General features: G+C 36.1%; 1 protein-coding gene and 1 pseudogene across 1 annotated transcript; one reads left to right on the top strand and one right to left on the bottom strand.

Annotated features, from left to right (window-relative positions):
• Positions 1 to 179: 179 nt before the first annotated feature.
• LOC137743757 (C2 domain-containing protein At1g53590-like) lies at positions 180 to 4653 on the bottom strand. Its single transcript, XM_068483701.1, has 12 exons — positions 4528 to 4653; positions 4223 to 4297; positions 3875 to 4018; positions 3237 to 3332; positions 3006 to 3137; positions 2546 to 2698; positions 2396 to 2437; positions 2250 to 2298; positions 2068 to 2160; positions 1798 to 1981; positions 1484 to 1607; positions 180 to 1317 (listed from the first exon to the last, which is right to left on the bottom strand). The coding sequence occupies exons 1-12, from the start codon at positions 4651 to 4653 to the stop codon at positions 568 to 570; spliced, it is 1968 nt and encodes a 655-aa protein (XP_068339802.1). The 3' UTR covers positions 180 to 567.
• Positions 4654 to 7726: 3073 nt separating this feature from the next.
• On the top strand, positions 7727 to 9012 carry LOC137741858 (stemmadenine O-acetyltransferase-like; annotated as a pseudogene).
• The last annotated feature ends 12796 nt before the right edge of the window (positions 9013 to 21808 follow it).

A 21808-nucleotide genomic window follows, 5' to 3' on the forward strand; every position in this document is an offset into this window, starting at 1 on the left:
TACACAAAAAGATATTGGTTCCACGATCGAACCACCATCTCACAAATGGAACTATATGCAAATTGGTTTCGACCATGAATATCGATGTAATATATATTAGTGTTTACAGAAAACAAAAACAAACGAGTCAAAAAAACAAGCACCCTCTAGCATGGCACTGCCAAAAGAGAATCCGGTGACGGAAAAACAGTCCTAGAATACGCCCCTAATGCTACCGGCTGTTTTTCCTTTTCCTCTTTTCACCTTGATTACTATTTTCCCCTCTTCCCCGGAAATGATAGAAAATAAACCAACGAAGTATTGGCAATATATCAGAACAGAATCAACCTAGCATGGCTTACCTACGAATGCAAAAGGGAACCCCTCACGGCTTGTGAAACTACCTTGTCGACTGCAGAGTTAGCAAGTCCGCCATGAGAGAGCTAAATAAGGATGAGAATGTAAAGAACCCTACTTCCGAAGCCACGAGGGACTGTTAATATAAGAAAGATTTAAATCCAGCCTTCATCGTTGGACCTTCAGCATCAACTGAAGTGTCGCTTGCAACCATAACTGCTAACATATCAACTATTTGGGCAGAGGATCATCATCAGAAGAGTTGTAATATTCTAGCATTTCTCTTTCTTTCACTACTGAAGAATCACTTCGAGACTTTGCAAAATCTTTTCGATCAGATTTTTCATTACGCTTGAAGAAACTTTTCATCTCTCTCAACTTGCCCTTTCCCGGGGTACCTGAACCACTCCCTCCTGAAGAAGTGAAATCCTTTTCTTCCGGAACCTTACAAGAAAGAGGCCCAGAAAGGTCATCTTCCACAACAAATTTCACCCCACTTTCATTGTCATGAACTCCTCTAACATTAATACTTTGAGAACGAGCGGTCTCCTTAAAGCTGCTTGTACTCGGCTCCTTCTTGGAACTCCTGTGGAGCATCGAACATAACTTATTTAGTCCCTTGCGAACTCCTTTCATGTGCCGTTTCTCATCAGGATTTTTATCCGTGCCTCTGTCGTCATTGTTTTGGGAGCCAGATGTGACTGAATTACGGCTGTTAGTATCATTTAGAATCTCGGTATCAAGGAGTCGGCTCCTTCCTTTTCTACTTTCCCAAGTTTGTAAAACTTTACTTCCTGGATGATGGACCCATATACCAGTCTCTTTTTGCCCTTCAACATCAATCGGCTCAAAGTTATCTGCCAACCTGTTAGACTTCCCGGATGATATAGATGAGAAGGAACTTTTATTAGCATCACTGGCAAATGAATTTCTTTTATCTTCCAAATCTACCGTTTCCTGAACTTCTGACTGCTCAGGTCCCTGCATATGCAAGTGGCTCAAATCAAACTCTTGAATGCACACTTGAGCATCTTTGTTAAGACTTGCACATATGCAGCAACTACAACTACGAATCTCTAATCTCTTTATTTTCAACTCATAATAGACCTGATCGATAGAGTGCGGTTGAGGTGAAGTAAAAAGGTACCTTCACATTGTCTTCAAGAACAGTTATTGCAAGATGCAGCCTCCCGGTTTTAATATTCTGAAGAGGCACCCACATGTCATGTCTCTGGCCGTCTCTAAGATCACCAATGTTAATCGAGCAGTCACTGGAGATATAGAATAAGAGTAAGTTAGTCCTGCATGTAAGAAAGCACTTATAAAACAATTTCATTGGAAACTAAGGGCATCAAAGGTGATAAACGACACTCGAAATAAGCTGAAAGCATATTTCTGTAACGAATTTGAATAAATCTAGGCACAGAAGGACATATTACACTAAAAAGTTCAGAAACACACCCAAGGGCATCATCAACGAATCGGTCCTTGTCACAAAGTTCAATAGCAAGCACATTAGGTGAATCCCATGTAATAATGGGGATCTTGAACTCCTCATGCCATTTTGGAGACAGTGTTTTCTTTTGTATCTTAGTCTTGAACCGGTAAAGGCCCAATTGACCCTTAACATAAGGGTCGGAAAATCCTGAAAGAAAGGCTCTATGCGTTAAATATAAATTTAAAACATGCTGTGGAAACTTAACACCAATGTACTAGCAAAGAGAGACTGACCATTTAAATCGGCGGCTTTCACGTCAGATGCTTCAATAACTTCTACTTTGGCAAGAGCAAGAGGCTCCTTCTCATTCACAGAGAACCAACTTTCTGTCAATGAAATGAGCATCTACTATCAACCGAAACATTTTAAAAATACATTTTGAACAACCAGCATATTAGGCTGCAAAGATAAGTACCTTGCTTTGGGGAAACAAATTTCTCCATGTCAACAACCAGCATATTAGGCTGCAAAGATAAGTAATAATTTGATTTAAAGGTCTAATATTCATTCCAACAGGGGCAAGATGTAAAGGTTGTTTACGGAGGAGTCCAAAATCCATACCTCAACAAGTGTCTGCTCAAAGGCAACTGACAGAAGCTTCTCCTGGCAGACAAAATCACAAAGAGCAAGTCAGAGAGAAAGATACATAGACGGAGAGCGAGAAATGGAGAGAGTTAAGAATTTATTCTGCTTCAATATGATAAAAGTTACCAGCCATCCAGCAATCCCAGGGAGTACTGTAACGTCAAGTCCATGAGTGAAAATAGGTTTAACAGTCATCTGAAAATATGGAGGCTCAACGAAGCATAGCCGCACGCGGCCAAGAAACGGCCACCTGCGAAGAAACTTCACTCCAATCAAGACCTTCAAAAGAAAAATTCAGCTTGATCAGAACGTATAAGTAGTTTGTACATGCCATTGTGGACATCCTATTTCCCATGTAAATAAAGTATGAAAATAGCTTACAGATACACTTATGTTACACTAGCTGAACCAACTCAACAAGGTGAAATAGAGTACCTAGCATAAATAACAGGAGCTACAGTGCAACATAAAATGGAAAATTGTTCATCAATTTTAAATTTCAGATGTCTACGAACAAATATCGCACACGACTAGCTTATAAGTAGTCCCATCTAGACCTACAGTTAACAGTTATTCAAGTACATACCCTTCCTTCAACATGCATGCCTGTAATATTCAACTTTGCCCACATCCCAAAACCTAGTCTTTTCCTTAACTTCACAGCAAGTATTGCGATCATATCATCAGCTGTAAGAAAATTCAATCCCAACTCCAGAACCTGCATCAAGTTACAATTTAGTATCTGAATTTGGGACCTGCAGCGACGAAGGGTGCATGAAAAGTATTGATTGAACATTCCGGAGAATATAAACAGTACCAGGTGGTCATCATCAGTAGACTGGTGAACCACTCTCATATCTGTGAGTATAGGTGCATTTCTTCCCAAGTAAAGGTGCTGAACTACTGCTTGCTTCTGTAAACATATTTAGATCATCGTCAATAACTGAAAAAAGTATCAATAATAACCACCAGATAACAAGATGACACTATCGAATTCAGAAAAAAAGAAGAAGACATGTTTCACCAAAACTATACCTGCAAAAGATTGAAATATTGGACATCACATAATTCACTTTATAATTTTGGATGCCCTTCAATAAGAAAATGAAAAACAATAACATAGTTGTATAAGATGTGGATTCAACGAAAACAGTTGTTGCCACTTCAATAGCATTAATAAATGAAAATACACTCTCTAAAGAACACTAAGTTAAGAGCCAACAAAGCATTACATCCTTTGAGAGTTGTCGATCACTCAACAATCTTGTTCAATCAGAACAGGTATATGATAATAAATAAAGTAACCATACCAGAAATACCGACACTGACATACATCAAACTACAACAAGAAATCCAAGAGTCTTAATAAGAGAGCAATTAGGACCAAGTGATCAATCCAAATCAATAGCATGATTTCATCGTATTTGATTTTAATAGATCAGAAGTTAGTCTTACGGCAGTCCATGGCTTGTACTTCTCCAAAAACCAAGGAATGATGGGGAGAAGGATCTTCTGTGAAGCAATCTGTTCAATACATATAGGCCATATCTTTTCAATTGTGTGGTTCAACCACAACACCGTCTCAGAATCAGAAAGCACCTGAAGTATTCGAAAAAGGAATAAAACTCTAATGAAGTATTGTAATGTCATCTGAACATTAAGGTTTAAATTTTTACTCCATTTCCAACATTTCTTGGGGTAGATTTTTTTCTCTGTTTTGATAGTTTTGTTGAGGCATAATTTTTAACCAATAAAGCAATTAATAACAACTGAAAATGCAGAATGGGAAAAGTAAGAAACTACCCGTCTCTGATTAGCCTGTTTTCTTTCCTCGAACTGTAATTTCTTCCGCAATCTCGTAATGTACCTATCATGAACCTTTCACAAGTGCAAGAAAAGTTCACTTCAATCTCATCCTTTTTAGCACATACCAATTTACCAAATTATATTACATACCATGTTTCCCTTCACAGAAATAATCATTACATAACACTGATAAAACGTATCGAAGGCGAAAGACCCTAATGCTGCGAGTTTCAAATGTATACATATATGAAAGATGAATGAAAACAAAATGTAAAGGCATAAGTGAATGGTAAAATTCTTACGAGGTAAAGATAAATGAGAGATAAAAAGTAGGCAACTGGGTGGCAGTAATTGTAGTGGGAAAGCAACCACAGCATGCATAACACAATCCCCACATGGTGAATTATTGACACCTCTGTTATATCCATTTCTCCTTCTTCTTCTTCTTCTTCTTCTTCAACCCCAAAAAAGGCACCAACTTTGCAACTTCTACACACACATACACAACTTTGCAACTTCCTCTCACCTCCTCTTTTGTAATTTTTCCCGGTTTTCTAATTCACACTGTATAAAATTAAAGAAAATAAAATCATAAAATTCAGTCAAAATATGAGAGAATTTGGAAAAGGGAAAATCCCAAGATTGAAACTTGAACTCAAAAAGTCATCAAAAGCCATGAATGAAACAAAACCCCGAAAAGGAAATTGAATTATGAGTTATATTTTACAAGAACAAAAATTGGGAGAGAGAGAGAGAGAGACCGTTAAGGATGATTAATTGTGTATTGTTGCCTTTCAGGCTGTGACTAGATATGGCAACGCCTGAACGGTGTTGTACGGTTCTCCGTTAAAGTAACCGGCGGGAAGAAACGCAGAGAGAGAGTGAAGGTAACGGCCAAGACGGAGAACATGATCAGAGAGAAATAATGGCGAAGTTCGCGTTTCAGAGAGAAATGGGCAGTTGCCGCTTTTAAACTGGTTTTTTGGCGCCACGTGTATAAGACAAACCAAGTACGCGTGTCACTGTACTCATAGACACAAATACGTATATTTTGCTCATACATATATTTTTTTTTTTAAATGGAGCGATAATTCTGAATTTTGGCTTAATTAGAGTTTTCGTATCTGATTAGAAATGTTTTGGATAGAAGATCCACCAGAGTTATAACTAAATGGATTATTGCTCTATATTATCATTAAATCAAGTTTAGTGGTCAATATTTACGAATTTTTATTTCAGGGCCAACTCCAATTAAGCTAAAATTCAAGAACCATTGCTTTAATTATCTCAAAAAAAAAACAAAAAAAAAAAGGCGAATATGCTTTGGTAAATTGACTACAAAATGCAAGTCCTGGATTTGGTGATTAAGATCTTCCTCTTTTAATTCATGGCGTTCATTCTCAATGCTAAGAAAATATGTGTCATTGTTAGAGGATGCCAAAAGATAGAACACATGTAGAATTTGTAGGTTTGCACTTAGATTTGATTTCTTAACCAAATAAGCACCAGATAAAACGAAAGTATTTGGACCACACCACATGTCGTTTTTATTTCACTAATTCTTTTTGGCTTTTTGTTTTGTTATTTCTCTAAAATCATGAGTCAATTAACATAATTTAAAAGAAATGTTTTGGGGGTTATGGAATAATTACCTTGTGGAGAATATAGGATGAGGGTGGATGAAATAGTTTTGAATTTATTACCTATTTTGGGCACTTTTGACTTGGTTGAGGGATGATTTGTCCACTGCTCGCGAGTAGGAATCCCGTTATGCCTCAAGGGTACTTTTGTCTTCTTCTATCCAAAAATTCACGTATCACCTTGTGATTATTTTTGACCCCACAATATGTAACACATAGAATTAATGTTACACCATGTGACTTGGCCTATGAATCAATTTCTCATGAACCTAACCCTAACCCAACTGTCGACAAATGGGGAGGTATTTCTTTCCAATTTTTTTCGTCTATTTAATGTTAGCTATATTTGTTTGATTTCTGTTTGGGTTTTGGGTTATTTTGCCTCAGATCCACAAAACATAGAGAAATGGATATGACATTTCTACCAATGCGAGGGTTTTGTTTCGTTTTGGATCTCTAATTAGGTTTTTTTATTCCATTTAGGTGAAGATGCATGTGGTTTGTTATGACCTGATAGGTTGCATGTGGTTTAATATATCCTAATAGATATGGTGTTGAATTTCCATTCATACTTTTCGGATTTGAAACTCTCCATCTTGTAAATAACTAAAAAAACTCAATCATTATCATGCATTGGATTTTATTCCCCAAACCCATTAAGCAGTTTAACTTAACTAAAACTCAATCGGCTTCCTGCACTGGATTTTCATTCCACAGCCCCATCAAGTAATTTAACGTAAGTAAGAGCACTTCCCCCTACCAAATTGCCCAAGCAATTACTGCCCAGGTAATTGAGCTTGGCAATTACTGTCTTTAGTGAACAGTAACTACCCAAGTGCATCTTTACCTTAAACTGAATTGCCCAGACTATTGGTATGAAATATTATTGTTTTTTTAATAAAATAATAAACGAAAATTTTATTATTAATTTCAAATACAATTTTTAACCAATCTCATCACTTCACATGCCACTACCCGAAAGCATGATTAGGTATTTATAGATTTTTTTTTTATTTTTATATATTTTTCTGTATTTTTAAATTTTTATTAACCTAATTTATATGAAAAGTTAGATTACAAAAAAAAAAAAAATGTAGTCCAATAGTCCAGATTTTGACACGTAAGCCAACGGTAACAATTTCATCTTATTTTTTTCCTTTTTTAATTTTTTTTTTTTTGCTAAAAATATGGACTGTTGATTGGAAAATCCAATAGACCAGAAAGCGCAACATCGGCCCCCAACTAAGTGTGCTTGCCCGGCTGCTCCTGCCCTGTTTTCTTGTCCATCCACTCACCATTCTCCCGCGTCTAACACATGCGCTTGGCCAAAAAAGTATTAAAAGAGAGTTGAAGTCAGCCTGACGTCAGATCCACTAGTCGGTAGGCTAGGCAATTCAAGCCTAGGTTGTCTATCGGCCTCCACTAGAGCCCAATTAATTGGGTATGGCTGGACATGCTCTAAAACTGGCATCCTGCACCGGGCTTTCATTCCACAGTGAGTCAATATACCTTAACCAATATATGTTGATTAAACTACGATAAACTGAACTTACACTTTAAACTGGGGACAATAAAAGATATACTAAAATGTTGGTAGGGTTTGGGCTTGGCTGAACGATATATAGACCTAAAGACTTGGTAACGAATCCTAGGGAAGGGAGTGAAGACAATACAGAAAGGAAAAATGACAGCATATCTGCTGTCTTCATGCGTGGCCGACCCTTCAAATTGAGGCCAAACGCTAAATGCTCCTTAGATAAATCCAAAACTTACAGATTGATCCGAAACACTAAATGCTTCTCTAAAAACATAATAAAGATCGATCGTAACTCAAAGTGTGGAACAAAAGATGGCTTGAGAGATGAAGGTTGACGTCGTTCACTCTCCAACTCCTTACCACCTCAGAAATTTGGGGCTATCTGTTTTTAATCAGTTTCAACCTGATATTCATATCCCAATAATTCTCTTCTATCGTTGCAGTCCCGATGAAGTCAATAACAATTGCCATTGCCTGTTTGCTGAAAAGCTCAAGCTTCTAAAGAAATCATTATCAAAAGCCCTCACTCGCTTCTATCCTTTTGTGGGAAAATTTGAATACAATGTTTCGATCAGCTGCAATGATCATGGAGCTGCATTCTTAAGGCCTAAGTTCACTGTCCCATATCGGAGATTTTGGACAAACCTCAATTTTCGATCCTAAATCAATTGCTTCCAACTGCTATAGGATCCAATCAATCAGAAGCAGGCTATCTTCTACTAGTTCAGGCTAACTTGTTTGAATGTGGTGGATTGGCAATTGGGGTCAGCATTTTGCATAAGGTCACCGATGCTTCAACATTCAGCGCATTCATAAAGCACTGGACGGAAATTGCCCTCGGCTTAGCCATTACAAGTGATCATGACGTGCTTCCTGCAGATTTTGGCATTGCAGCTTCTCTATTCGCCCCACAAGATTTCTTCAACTCACCAAAACCTACCATGCACCTTCCTAAAGACAAGTGTATAACACAGAGATACATGTTTGATGCCTCGAGTATTGCTGCTCTTAAGACCAAAGCTGCCGGTGCAGCAGTGCCAAATCCAACGCGTGTTGAAGCAGTGTCGGCCCTCATTTGGAAATGCACAATGGAAGCTTCAAGATCGAATTTGGGTTCTATAAAGCCATCAGTTTTGTGTCAAGTGGCGAACATAAGGAAAGGATTATCAGGGCAGGCAGAAAACCTAATGGGGAATCTTGTGTGGTGCTTCACGGCAATGAACTTACAGGGTGAATTAGACTACAAAAACTTGTTTGTGAAACTCCGAAAAGGCATTGAAGTATATAAAGAAGAACGCCCTAATGGAGTTAGTGGTGATGTGGTAATGCAAACCATCAAAGAGTTTGGCAATCTGGGAAGACATGATGTAGAAACCTATGCTTTTAGCAGTTGGTGCCGGCTTCCCTTCTACAAAGCCAATTTCGGGTGGGGAAAGCCAGCATGGGTGAGCATTCGTAGCATCGAATTCAAGAACATGATTGCATTGATGGACACAAATGATGGTGGTGGCATAGAAGTCACCTTGACTTTAAAAGAAGACGACATGGCCATGATCGGAAGTAATAAGGAGTTCCTTGCATATGCATCCCTGAATTCGGCTGTCATTTGATTGTTCTTCTTACTGGTATTGTGTTGTGTTTTCATCAAAATTGATATGTTTGCAATCATACATTATAAAAAAAACATGTGGTCTTTAAGATTAGAAGACGGAGTTTATTATTTTAATTACCTTTTTATTCATATTTTGCTGGAGTACAGATGAATAATTCAATCAACATAAATGTTACAACTTCCTAAATACTCTCATTATAATCTAAATGGACTTAGCAAATTCCTATGTAACTAAAATACACAGCCTTGTTACTTAGTTCTTCGGTCTCGTGGTATTCATCTTCATTTATAAGTGAGAGATCTTAGGTTTGATTCTCGCCAAAAGCGAATTTGAACCACATTATCACGGCTCGCTTATTATGAGGCTTAGCGATCCCGTTAATGTAGATAGTATCGCTTGTTCAAAAATATAGCTTGTTCGAAAACAAAAATTACACATCCTTTATTTTTCCACAGCATGTTATTGGTTTTCAAATTGCTTTCTCGAAGGCCTGTCCAGTGGCGGAGCCAAAAGTTCATATTAGGAGAGGCACACTTTAAATTGAAATTGGCATATAATATATATAGAAACATAGCCTCATTCTTTTGGTCTCATTGTAACCAATGATACATGGTCAACTACTCATGAATTTCATATTAAGGGTGGAGAATAAAACATTAAAAGCATATCTATTTATTGCACATTCTTATTAAATTCAAATGTGAGTGATCATACATTCATTTGTAAAAACATTAAGGCATAAGAGAATTTTGAAAGGTTTTATTCACATAAAAACTTTTTCTCTTCTTAATTTCATAGATGATATAGAGGGAAATAAGAAACTAACAAAAATAATAGTCTGCAAGCAAAGGAAAAAATTGCATATAGGCAAAAAACAAAGAATATGATCAACTAATATTCTTATCGAATTGTTAAGTGAAAATTATAGGCTTTGTATTTGTTGGATTGAAAACAAATTCAAGTTAATGGAGATATTATAAAATTGATCAATGGTAGACAGATAGTAGAGATTGCAAGAAAAAATAATCAGGGTAGGCCTCAGCCTACTGTGGTCTTAAGATGGCTCCGCCATTGCCTGCCTCTCGCATCATTCCCGGCTAGTTTTGAAGTGATTGGTGACAGGTGCATTATTTACCATATTTTCATATTAATTATCCCTAAGTTTTGTTAAGGAATTGGTCTTAAAAGAGCCATATTACTTTCCTTTTCTCAGTTTCAGCCAATCTGCGCACTTAGGACATTTTTGGTGATAATTCGACCTTCTGGAGGAGTTTTGATGCAAGGACAATTGGAGAAGGAAGCCCAGGGGCTGAAGATCGTTGTGTCTGAATTTCATAATTTTCCATGGAGCCATTCATTCCAATTTTACAAATCAATTCTGCCGAAGTTGTTTTCCCGTCAAAATTGCGCAGCTGTGGGAGAATGAAGATTTGAAGGTTTTCCCGATTTTTCCTAGTGGCGTGCGATATATGCTTGGAAAGATAAGAGATAAAACTACGTTTCTCATATTTTTACAGAATTTAAGATAAATCGACCCCAAAACGTGCAAGACAAATGACGTGTTTCCAAGCCAAGAAGGATTCTTTCCTAGTTTGTGTCATTAATTGTTTAGGAGTTTGTTTTATTTTAGGAGAGTTTCTTCCAAACATTTTAGGGTTTTTTCTAGTATAAATAAGGTCCCTAAGATCTCTCTAAGATATCCATCATCCCCCGCATCCCCGATACCATCACACCACTACACTATTCACCATCTCTGCAATTTGTGAAGAATAGCTTAGGGATGTGCTTTGCCATGGATTCCGGGTTCTATCTTTCTTTTATTTTTATTTCCATGTGTAACTAAGTTATTTTCTAAGGTTTATGATGAAGCCATGACATGAATATTTGCGAAGTACTTTGTTAATTATTATCCGATTATATGTCATATTATATTCTTAATCTTTGTGGGTACACTACAAGAAAAATGAGCTTTGGGTACAAAATAAAGGGCACAATTGAGAATTTTGTGTCAGTTTGACCAACAAAAAGCTTACACAATTCCCATTCCATAGAGGGCACCATCTATTGTGCCCAATGTTAAAAAAAGCAGACACAAAACACTAATGGGCACAGGAATCGTGTCGAGTGGGATCACATGACAACTTTTTTACTGAAAATGGGCACAAAAAATATTTTGTGTCTATAAAAATTATTTGTCAAAGGCACTATATGTTCTCTCTCGTTTGTCTTTACCTCCACCAGCACACCAATAATTAAAATTTATAAAATTGTGGTAAATAATGGTATGAAGCTGTTTATTACCGTGCAATATTTTAGCCTCAAAATAAGTTAGCAATAATGTTGTTCAAATTTGTTTTTCCCGAAAGCTGAACCTCAGATGTCTCACTTACAAGTAAAGAAGAATACCACTACACCATAGTACTAAGTGGCATGTTTTAGATTTACAAAGGATCATTTCCAGGTGCAATGAATGTTTGTTAGATTCGTATCTTTTTGAATTGCTTTTTGGATTGTTATCTTGTTGCAGGTTTGTTTTTTATACTTGGTGATATGGTTTTTGGTTTTAAAGTCCTACCTGCAGTGACACATAACCAACAATTGTGCCCTTAGGGTTGGTCTTTGTGCAAAAGTTAGTTGGTCTTCAGATAGACAAATGAGTTAATAATTGTAGATTCCTTTTTATGACACTAATGATAGAAATTGTGTCCACTAAATATTAATAAATAATAAATCACTCTACTTCTCATTGGGTCTTCAAATAGAGAATATATTTTAATAATTATAAATTCCTCTTTTCTGACACAAATGTTAGAAATTGTGTCCAGTAAATATTAATAAATAATAAATACTCTATAGCAAAAGAATATGTTGGCACAATTATGGATTTGTGCCTTTATTCTACTATAAAACGTCCATACACTCCCTTACTAATTTGTATATGGAAATTAAGAAGGTTGCTACATACACTTATGTTTCTTTTGAATTTGAGCAAGTTCTACATCATTGAGAATGGCGGACAGGCGACGTCGTGGAGTTAGAATTGGAACTGAATCTCCAACATCACATTCGTATATTGCTTCCAACATTACAACAGAAAATTCCACAACGAATCCTCCAGTTCAACGTCCACGACAACCTGTTAATGCCGGGCGCATACCTCGTTCTTTTAATAATCAGTACATTCTTACTACTTTTGCTGATGGTCGCCTTGGCTACGCATTACCCTTCAATAACGGATGCGTACGCGCACCTCAAGGACGTGTATTGCCAGCATGGGCAAACCCAGGTAGGACAGAACAATATCCTGTCAATTTGGTTTCTGCTGAAACAACAACTGAACAGTCTACGAGTTCTGTCGTTATTATTGAAGAACCACGCACTTATCAAGCACAAATTCATCCTAGAGGTCTGTCTCTCCCACAGTTGAGCTCACGAAATATGCAGAATGTTACCGTTGAGATTTTAAGCAGCGATGACGAGGACAATTAATATATTTTGTATTATGTTATATTTCACTGGTGTACTATGAAAATATAACTATCTTATGCTATGCTGGACTCCTCTTGGGTCCTTTTATCAACTTATGTAGTATTACAATATAATAATATTTTCTTTCTAATTGGCCCATGATATAGATACTCCCAACATTATATATTTTTTGGTTTATAATTATGTTTCCCGGTTTATACAAAAAAGAAAAAACAAAAGAAAAACGAAAAGAAAAAAAGAAAAAATTAATAAAAGAACAACGCAAGCCTTTTATCATGCTAAACACAATTAACCTTCGATAGAGCTTCAAAATTAAAACAAAATTGGACTATAACTAATAATGGCTTTGTGAAATCCCATCCTCGGAATTTCACTATTAATTACATATCTCGTTATTTAAATTCGTATTTCACGTTTACATTATTTTCATTAGTTAATTTTAATTCCATTCATTTTTGGAATTAAATCGAATAACTATCGGATTTGAATTTTCGTAATCAATCTTTAAAATTCGTTGACCTTTCAAGTTCACAATTGATGTTTTCAAATAGATCTCGAGACCACGAACGCACAGATGAAAACCATTTGCGAATCCGGATTATAACGGCATAGTTACAAACATTTGAAGTCGTTTCACTAAACTATGGATTTAAATGAATATAAACTCCCACCTTGTGGGAAAGAGGCCATTCAGGCCAAAGGGAAGGAACCAATAAGTTATGCTATGCTGGACTCCACTTCGGTCCTTTTATCAACTTATGTCGTATTCCAATATAATAATGTTTTCTTTCTAATTAGCCCTTGTAGATTTACTCCTAGTATATATTTTTTTAGGTTATAATTATGTTTCTCGTCCGCTTCATACCGCAGAATTCAGTGAATTCACAGCGTGGCAACGCAAAGGTTATGAGACATTACCAGTAAACTAAAAGATAGAAGAAATGAAAAAAGAAAATAAAAAAGGAAAAAAAAAATGCTTGCTTTCATACTTCCCCAACGCCCATTACCAGTAAACTAAAAGAAAAAACAAACGAGAAACCAAAATAAAAAAGGGAAAAAAAAAAAAAAACTTGCTTTCATACTTCCCCAACATAAGGCTTCATACTTCTGCTTCACCAAATCGCACACCTGGCCAAATGAATCATAACTATAAACACAAAAATATCTTTATCCAAATCCTCGTTTTCCTCCAAATCGCACATCTGGTGTGCCTTTCTTCAGGTAATTTCTGAACGGCCGGTGCCGGAATCGCACTGAACTCCTCGTTTTCCTCCAAATCGCACATCTGGTGTGGGTGTTCTTCAGGTTATTTCTGAACGCCCGGTGCCTAAATCGTACTCAAGTCCTTGTTTTCCTCAAATTTGCCCAGCTGGTGTGGCTTTCTTCAGGTATTTGATTTTTATATATGTTTTTTTTTTGTGTTCTTATTTGGTGGCTCGCTTGGATAATCGAAAACCATGCGAGACAGATTGAATCGTTTTCTGGTACTCAATTGTTTTTTGTGTTCTTAATTGTTTCGACGATTTGCTGGTACTTAATTGTTTGGTGGAATTTTCTGTGGGGTCTGATATATAATAGGAATAAAACAAGAAGTAATCGAAAAATATGGGAGAGAGATTGAACCGTTTTGTTTCTACGATTTGGCTGGTACTCAATTTGTTTGGTGAAATTTTATTTATGGTCTTGAGGTAACATCAGGGACAAGGTTTAGGCCTGTGACCCTTCCCTTAGGCTGCTTATTGATTGGAAGTTCACAATAGAAACTGTTTTGAAGCTAACAGACTTGCATGTTAAGAGGGGTGTAATGCATAAGTGTAAGTCATGAATGTCAGCTTATCATCGTTCCAATGTTGTATCAACTGTAATGGAGCCAGCATGAGAAAAGTAAATTAGTCACCAATATGTGCTCTTTTTTTTAACAGAATTGTGTAATTAGGAAATCTGAGATTGTAACAGAGAAACATGGAGTTTTTAGTTGCGTTTCCTACTAGATTTCTTTTGTAATTTATGTATACTCTGAATCTATTTGTTTGGTGCAATGAATACTTTGTAGTCTGATATATATATTATGAATAAAAGAACAAGTATAAGTCTTTGGCATCATATGTTTGTAGGATTTCAATAGCATGATCAATTAATTCCAAGCACTCCAGCTGTTCCTCTTTCTCTTCCTTTGCTGTAACCGATGAAAGCTTAGCACCAACTTATTCTTGGTCTTGGGCCTCTTCAGTTTACTCACTACGGTATGTCAATGGCTTCTTTCCTGGTCTTTGGGAGACAAAGGCATGACTAATATTTGTATTAGCTGCACTGGAAAGAATAGGGTTGTCCTTCTCATTTTCTTATAAATAGTCACATGACTAATGGGAGGATAAGGGCAAAGCTTTTATGAATGCAATTCCTCTCTCTTTTATCATGTTGCATAAAATTCAAATGATAGAAATGCACTACATAATCCAGTTGCACATGTAACAACTCTCAATATGCCACCAAACAAATGATTTAATAATTAGAGCAAGAGATCAATGACAATCAAAACATTCTCCAAATTCACTTGACTAGCAATTATAGAATTTTAGTACGATTTTTTCCATCTCATTAATCTAGCCACAAAACACAAAGAACATGCAATTCCTTTCATTTAAATCAAACATATCACAAGAAAACGTCGTTGTCGGGGTAAAATAGGTAGAATAATTTTACGCTTATCATAGCAAACTTCAAATGGAGTTCATTCAAATGAAACAAAATTCTATTCAAAGTAGCCGTTAATGAATAAGGCACTTTAATGTAGACCACATCTGCTTTTAGTTGGTTTGTGATATTTGGGATATTAAGTTGGATCTTTATGAAAGTTTTTGTTTCATTGTCTCAATTCACTAATCTTATTGTGTAATCAAATGTCTTATAATTTCATACATGCTTGTAGGTAAAGATGAACAAAGAATGGGTGCATCTGAATAGGACAACCAATGAACACTTGATTGGCAGGCGTGCATTCATCAGTAATGCTTTAGATGTTGCTGCCTTCCAATGAATACTTGATTGGCAGGCGTGCATTCATCAGGCGTGCATTCATCAGTAATGCTTTTGATTGGCAGGCGTGCATTCATCAGGCGTGCATTCATCAGTAATTCATCAGTAATGCTTTATAGGTAGATAAACACAATTAATATTCGATACAACTTCAAAAATAAAAAAAATAACAATGGAAAGGACAAAGAAACCCAAAAAATAAAAAATAAAAAAGAGGAAGAACCCAAAATACAAGATTGAGTAATGCAAAATAACACATCAAGATAAAGATATTGACAGGGAGAAACAAGATAACAGAACTGAAACAAGAAAAGAGAAATGAACGGTTTGGGTAACGAGAAGAAAAACGGAGATTTAAATCTCTAATCCTATAATTCAGGATAAGATTAACATTAATCACAAATGAAAAAATAAACAGCAATTACTTAATTAATCGATTTAAGGGTAAATTTGGCAATCTAATACAAATAAGCTTATGCGGATAATTAATCACTGGACCTCACCCGAAAAATAAAACAAATTAAGTTGGACTATAACTAATAATGACTTATAAAATTGAACTTATATTAAGTTTCTCCTTCTCCAAATTGGATTCTCCCTCTATTTTTTAAAATTGGACTTCTCCCTCTATTATATTATGTTCCCACCACCAAATTCAAAAACTTGGTTTGCCACAATCTGATTTAAACCCACCTCATCCCAAAATTGTGCCCACTCACTCTTAAAATATTAATTAAAAAAATTAGTAGCTATATTAAAGGGTTAGAAACTGGAAAGCTTCCAGTCCACCATTTCTCATTCCGTCTCACCTTTACTCTCCCAAAATTATAAGACGCTCATTCCAGCTCCTCCGTCCACTTCGAACCCACTCCTCCGTGGAGTCTATCCACCTCAAGGCTACTCCTCTATCCAGTTCAAAGGCGCTCCTCTGTCCTCTGGTGACACACACCGACACACAAGAGGCCCAAGATACAGGTAAGGTTTCTGAATTTCAATTTTTCAATGGGTTTCTATTCTTTAGGATTTAAGGTCAAGTAGGCTGTTTATTTTGTCGAATATGGTTTATGGTTTGAGGACAGTGGGTTTCAGAGGACAGTGGGTTTGGGATTAAGAATCTAGGATGGGTGCAGATTTTTGGGATTGCAGGTCTCATTGAAATTATGAGGGATTTCCCTACCAGTACCATCCTAGTTGTCTTTCAGATAAGTATCCCTCATAGGGAACATATAGAATAGAGTGTGCGAGTACATCCATCATCCATGGATCGATCATACTCCTATTACTACGTGACCCTTTTTTTTTTTTTTTGTTTTTTTTTTTTTTTTACCATCCATAACGTCGGCATGTTAAATAACTATTTGCTAAGGGATAGAGAAATCGATGGGGTCAAAGCTTCACCATGGTGCATAAGCATGATTGCTTTACACCACTACAATAAAACTGGATCTGCTCTACGTGACTATTAAGTGTTCAGATTCCACGGTACTCATATTCATGCCTCTTTTCGTATTTGATGTTGTGGTTCATTGAATGAATGCACAATATAAACTATAACTCTTCTAACACACTACACATTGTGATCCAGCCGTCAATCTTTGGTCTTTCTTTGATGATCACCTCGACAAAGATCACTCAACTCAAAAGTCACATGATGGTTACAGTACATGGTGGCATCATATAGTGTGTTCATCTTTTTTCTTCTATCAATAATTGTATGTCTTAATGAAAAGATTTTGTCACTTTTATTTAAGGATAATTTATGCATGATGATAAAATGTAGATAATTTGAATCGTTATAGAACTTGTTGATGTTACCTATATGTTCATTGGTGTAAAAAAATAGTTCTTGTTGGTGTAAATGAATAGTTCTTGTTGATTACACTTCTTTTGCAATTTGCAATGTAGATGGCTAATATGATGCTTGATGATGATGCATTTTTGGCATCTATGGGAACTCAACCACACTTCCAATTTGGTGTAGTCACCGAAAATGAATCATTTGCAACCAACCAACCCCATGAGACATGTAGTCGACATACGCAATCAAGTGGCTCTACTTCTTTGTCACCCACAACTCGAAAGAGGAATAGGGGAGTTAACAAAATACGGTGGGGCAGAGGGAGGTGCGAAAAACTGAATTTTAACAGATTTGGTCAAGCTATTTCTCCTCGTGACAATGTGGCCAGATTTGGGCGCTACATAGCCATGTTGGCTCGTGATGGTGGAATGATCCCAATTGATTCACCTGATTGGCGCCAAATAGAATCTTCGAAACTTGATCGAGTGTGGTCATTGGTCCAGGTATTGATGCTAATTTGTAAAATTTGACTTGTTGGATGCTTACAATCTTGTGTCACAACTTCATTATTGTTTATGTAGGCCACTATAGACTGGACAAATCCAAGAGCTGCTGGCAAAGAGGAGAAAGTCAGGGCTATTGTGGAAACGAAATTGCATGATCGTTTCAGGACATAGAGGGCAAAACTCCGTAAGTTGTATTATGTTCCCTTTGAGAACTCCGAGCAGAGGAAGCATTGCAATGATTCTAGGGTAATCCAGACACAATGGCAATCCTTGGTAGCTTTTTGGGATAAAATTGAAAATAAGGTTTGTAAAACTTTTCAACACTATAGTTACTATACTTCATTAAACCGTAGTTGAAACGAAATATAAGGTTCGATAACATGAGTATTTTCCTTTGTGGTGTTCTTTATTTGTTGTGATCCAGCGGAGATGTGCAACAAATGTCAAGAATCGAAAGATGTTAAAGACGAGTCACACAACTGGGACAACAACTTTTGCTCAAATACGGAATGATTATGTGAGTGGATTCTTGTACCATATATTATAATTTGATGTTGCCATGAATACTTGTTTTACATAGTACTGAAGATAGTCACTATATCTTATGATTGATAAAGATGAACATAAAGTTACAGGAATAATGCTACAGATAGTGAAACATAACTCATGATTAACTCATAATCTTAGTCTTGTTTTCATTCCTGTTATAAGTACATGGTTAAAACTTGACTTAGTTTTTGTGATTTGTTCCTCATTTTGTATCATAGGTTAGTTTAGGGATCGTAATGGGATATTTCTTAATTGTGCTTGCACCTGCCTCAAATTGATAATGCATTAACCAAAAAGTAATAATGTCCGAGTAATGGAGTAGTTTTGTCGAAAAGAAGACGTTCAGCAAAAAGAAGACGTTGTCAAAAAGAAAACTGCAGTTATTCAGGTTAATGCTTGAACAAAATGAAATAGAAAACGAAAGCATTAAGTAGTCATCATGTCCCAATCCTATCAATGATAACTGGATTGATATGCATGCATATTTAATGTACGAGATCAATACAAACATCCAAATGTCTCAAAAACTATATCTCACATTTAATTTTAGTTCAAATGAGTATACATTTGACATAAACTAAAGTATTTTCTTTCTTCCAATTTTTCAGGAACAACGGTTTATTACCCTTATTGATGTTTGTGTTTATATATAGTGCACTATAGTTTTAGTCATTGTAACTGTGATTGTTTAATGATTGTGGTTGTTTTTGGGAATTTTTTTGTGTCTTAGGCTGAAGAACATGATGGAAATGAACCTGATCGTGTGACTTTTTTCAAAATAACACACACAAGAGGACTTAAGCAACTCCCAGTTGATGATGAATCTGCTAGAATGATGGTAATTTGTACATTTTCACTTGACCAAATTTATTTCCAGCAACCTTTAATGAAATTTTATGCATTTACGAATGATTAAGGCTTTTTCAAACAGTTGGCGTTTGAAAATCTGGAAGTGGAGGTTCGTGAGCGTGGTGATGAGGTAACAACAGAGGTTCGTAATAAGATTTATGCAGAAGTGCTGGGCCCGGAGAAGCGAAATCAAGTGCGAGGCTTTGGCCTTGGAGTTGGTTGGGCAGATGTACCAGGAATTGTTACTGAACAGCGAGGTATTTCTAGGGAAGTGAAGTATCTTCGGGAAGCTTATGAAGCTCAGAAACAAGCCACTGCTGCTGCGGAAGAAAAAATGACTCGTATGATGCATGAGGCAAATGAGAAAGCGGAAAAGATGAAAAGAGAGCAAGAAGAAAGCATACAAAGGCTTAGGGCCGAACAAGAGGAGAATTTGAGGTTAGCAAAGGTGCAAATGGCTGAGCAATTGAAAGCCATGTTGGCACATGTAGGCATCAACATTGGTTCATTTGGAGTGGGTGCTCCACAAAGTACTTCAACTCAGCAGCAAGGGTGTGGAAGCTCACACGCTCAGATTTCAACGCGTTTCGAAGGTGGAAATGACAAGAATGTGCAGTGTGGACCTCCAATTTCTAGTGCTATGATGCATGAGGACTGCCAAAGTGAGAATACTGGTTAGTTGTCATCAAGCAGCCCTTGTAGATGTGTATTTTGTTTATATATTACTAGTTTAACCATTAGTACGTTTGACTTGGGGATACAAGCTTGGATATGTTATATTTTGTTGTATATAGAGAATCCCGGGTATGTCCAGCATAGGATAACATGTATTTTTTGGTTTAACATTTGGATGGGTTGTATTGTTAGGTTGCATGAATCGGTCTTAGCCGAGAACATGGGTTATGTAATATATTAACTTCACTATTTTAGTGCTAATGTTGATTTATGTTTAGTTTGTAATGGATGATTTGTAAGTTTCTAAATTTAGGTGGAAATTAGGTTCTATGAGCAACCTGATGATTTCCATGTTTAAATAAAAATATCCAATTATGCCACAAATTTTTAATTGTGCTGGAGTTTTATTGTATTTATTAAAATATAATAGTGGCACAATTTTAAAGTTGTGCCCTTGCTTTAACATTTATGCAGCAATCTAAGCCTTTAAAATAGCAATTGTGCCCATCTTACACCATACATTCAGTAGCCTTTATTAGAGGTAAGACACAATAAGGGTTGTATTTGTGCTTAGCTTTGGGCACAAAACATCATATTGTGTGCTATAAGTAATGGTGACGCCCATAGAGGGCACAGATACAAACTTAGTTGCTGCACTGTTGCTATTGGTCTATGAGCACAAATATTGGTGCTTTTTGGCCTCAAAAGGCACATATAATTTTTTGTGTGCAGTGCTCATTTTTTTTGTAGTGGTATTTTATTCTAGGTTCGAATTTCTAATGATTAATCACCTTTAGAAATTTTGCATCTAGATAGTTAGATAAATCTATGAGGATGACCAATTAATTAGGTTTATTGAAACTAAGATTAAGAAGAGTAGACAAACTAGTGAGGATGACCAATATCAAGCTAGTCCTACTTGGTTGACATGATTCTTTTACGCTTAATGGGTTTTTATGTGTTTAATTGTATGCCTAACCAATAAGATATAATTATCATGTAGAGATACAAGAGTTGATGTCTGACCACGAATTAATTCATACCTTAGAAAAAACAACCTTTAACATTGGCATGGTAATTGGATAGTAGTTGGCTCTAGGAAAAGTAAATAGGATTGTTGTTGGTGGATTCATAACCTTAGATTTCTATTGTTTCTCAATTTCTTCTTATGTTGTGTGTTTATTAATTGTCTTTTCTTTTTCTTGTTAATTTTAGTCTTAATCAATTATTCAATTCAATCTATCCTTTGTTTGTTTAATTAAGTCTAGCGTGATTAATTGGTTAAACTGGTGTTAAAGCAATCTTTGTGGGATCAACCTCGTATTTGTATATATTACTACAATTGATTTGTGCGTTTGCGAGTTTAATTTGGTTTAAACTAATCTATTATTTAGGTTAGTTTAAATATACATCAATTGGCCTCAACAACTAGCTCGTTGAGTTGTTGGGTGAGTTGAGCGGTTCTCATCCGTCATTCAAGTCCCCAAGAGCTTTTCGTTCATTGGGTCTTTTTGCAAATCTCAGATCTATATTACTCAGTGAACTAGTCATCATTTTGCACTCTCTTCATTTCAATCCTTTGACGGTCATTTTTCTGTTCATGATCCATGTACCCTAAATGGATGAGAGGTCTTCTTAGAGGACAGACTAGCAAGGAAGAACATATTTTTTTTTAAAAACGATATTATCTACATTAAAGAATGAGGGGGTAGGCTAAGCCTCACAATGGGCTAGTAATAATGTGGTTAAAATTCGCATTTGGCGAGAATCAAACTCAATACCTCTTACTTACAAGTAAAGAGGAATATTACTAGACCGTAGTACTAGTGACAACAGACATTGAGATGGTGGTTTTTTTGTTTCCAACAAAAAGGAAAATGAGAAACTTTAC

The sequence above is a fragment of the Pyrus communis genome, chromosome 8, assembly GCF_963583255.1.
Source record: "Pyrus communis chromosome 8, drPyrComm1.1, whole genome shotgun sequence".
NCBI lineage: Eukaryota > Viridiplantae > Streptophyta > Magnoliopsida > Rosales > Rosaceae > Pyrus > Pyrus communis.

Excerpts from the sequence above, each read along its gene's own strand:
- LOC137743757 (XM_068483701.1), bottom strand. The coding sequence starts at position 4,653 with ATGGATATAACAGAGGTGTCAATAATTCACCATGTGGGGATTGTGTTA. Across the intron at positions 1,982-2,067 it reads GAAAGCCGCCGATTTAAATG|GATTTTCCGACCCTTATGTT; the intron begins GTCAGTCTCTCT and ends CCTTTCTTTCAG. Across the intron at positions 1,608-1,797 it reads TTCGTTGATGATGCCCTTGG|TGACTGCTCGATTAACATTG; the intron begins GTGTGTTTCTGA and ends CTATATCTCCAG.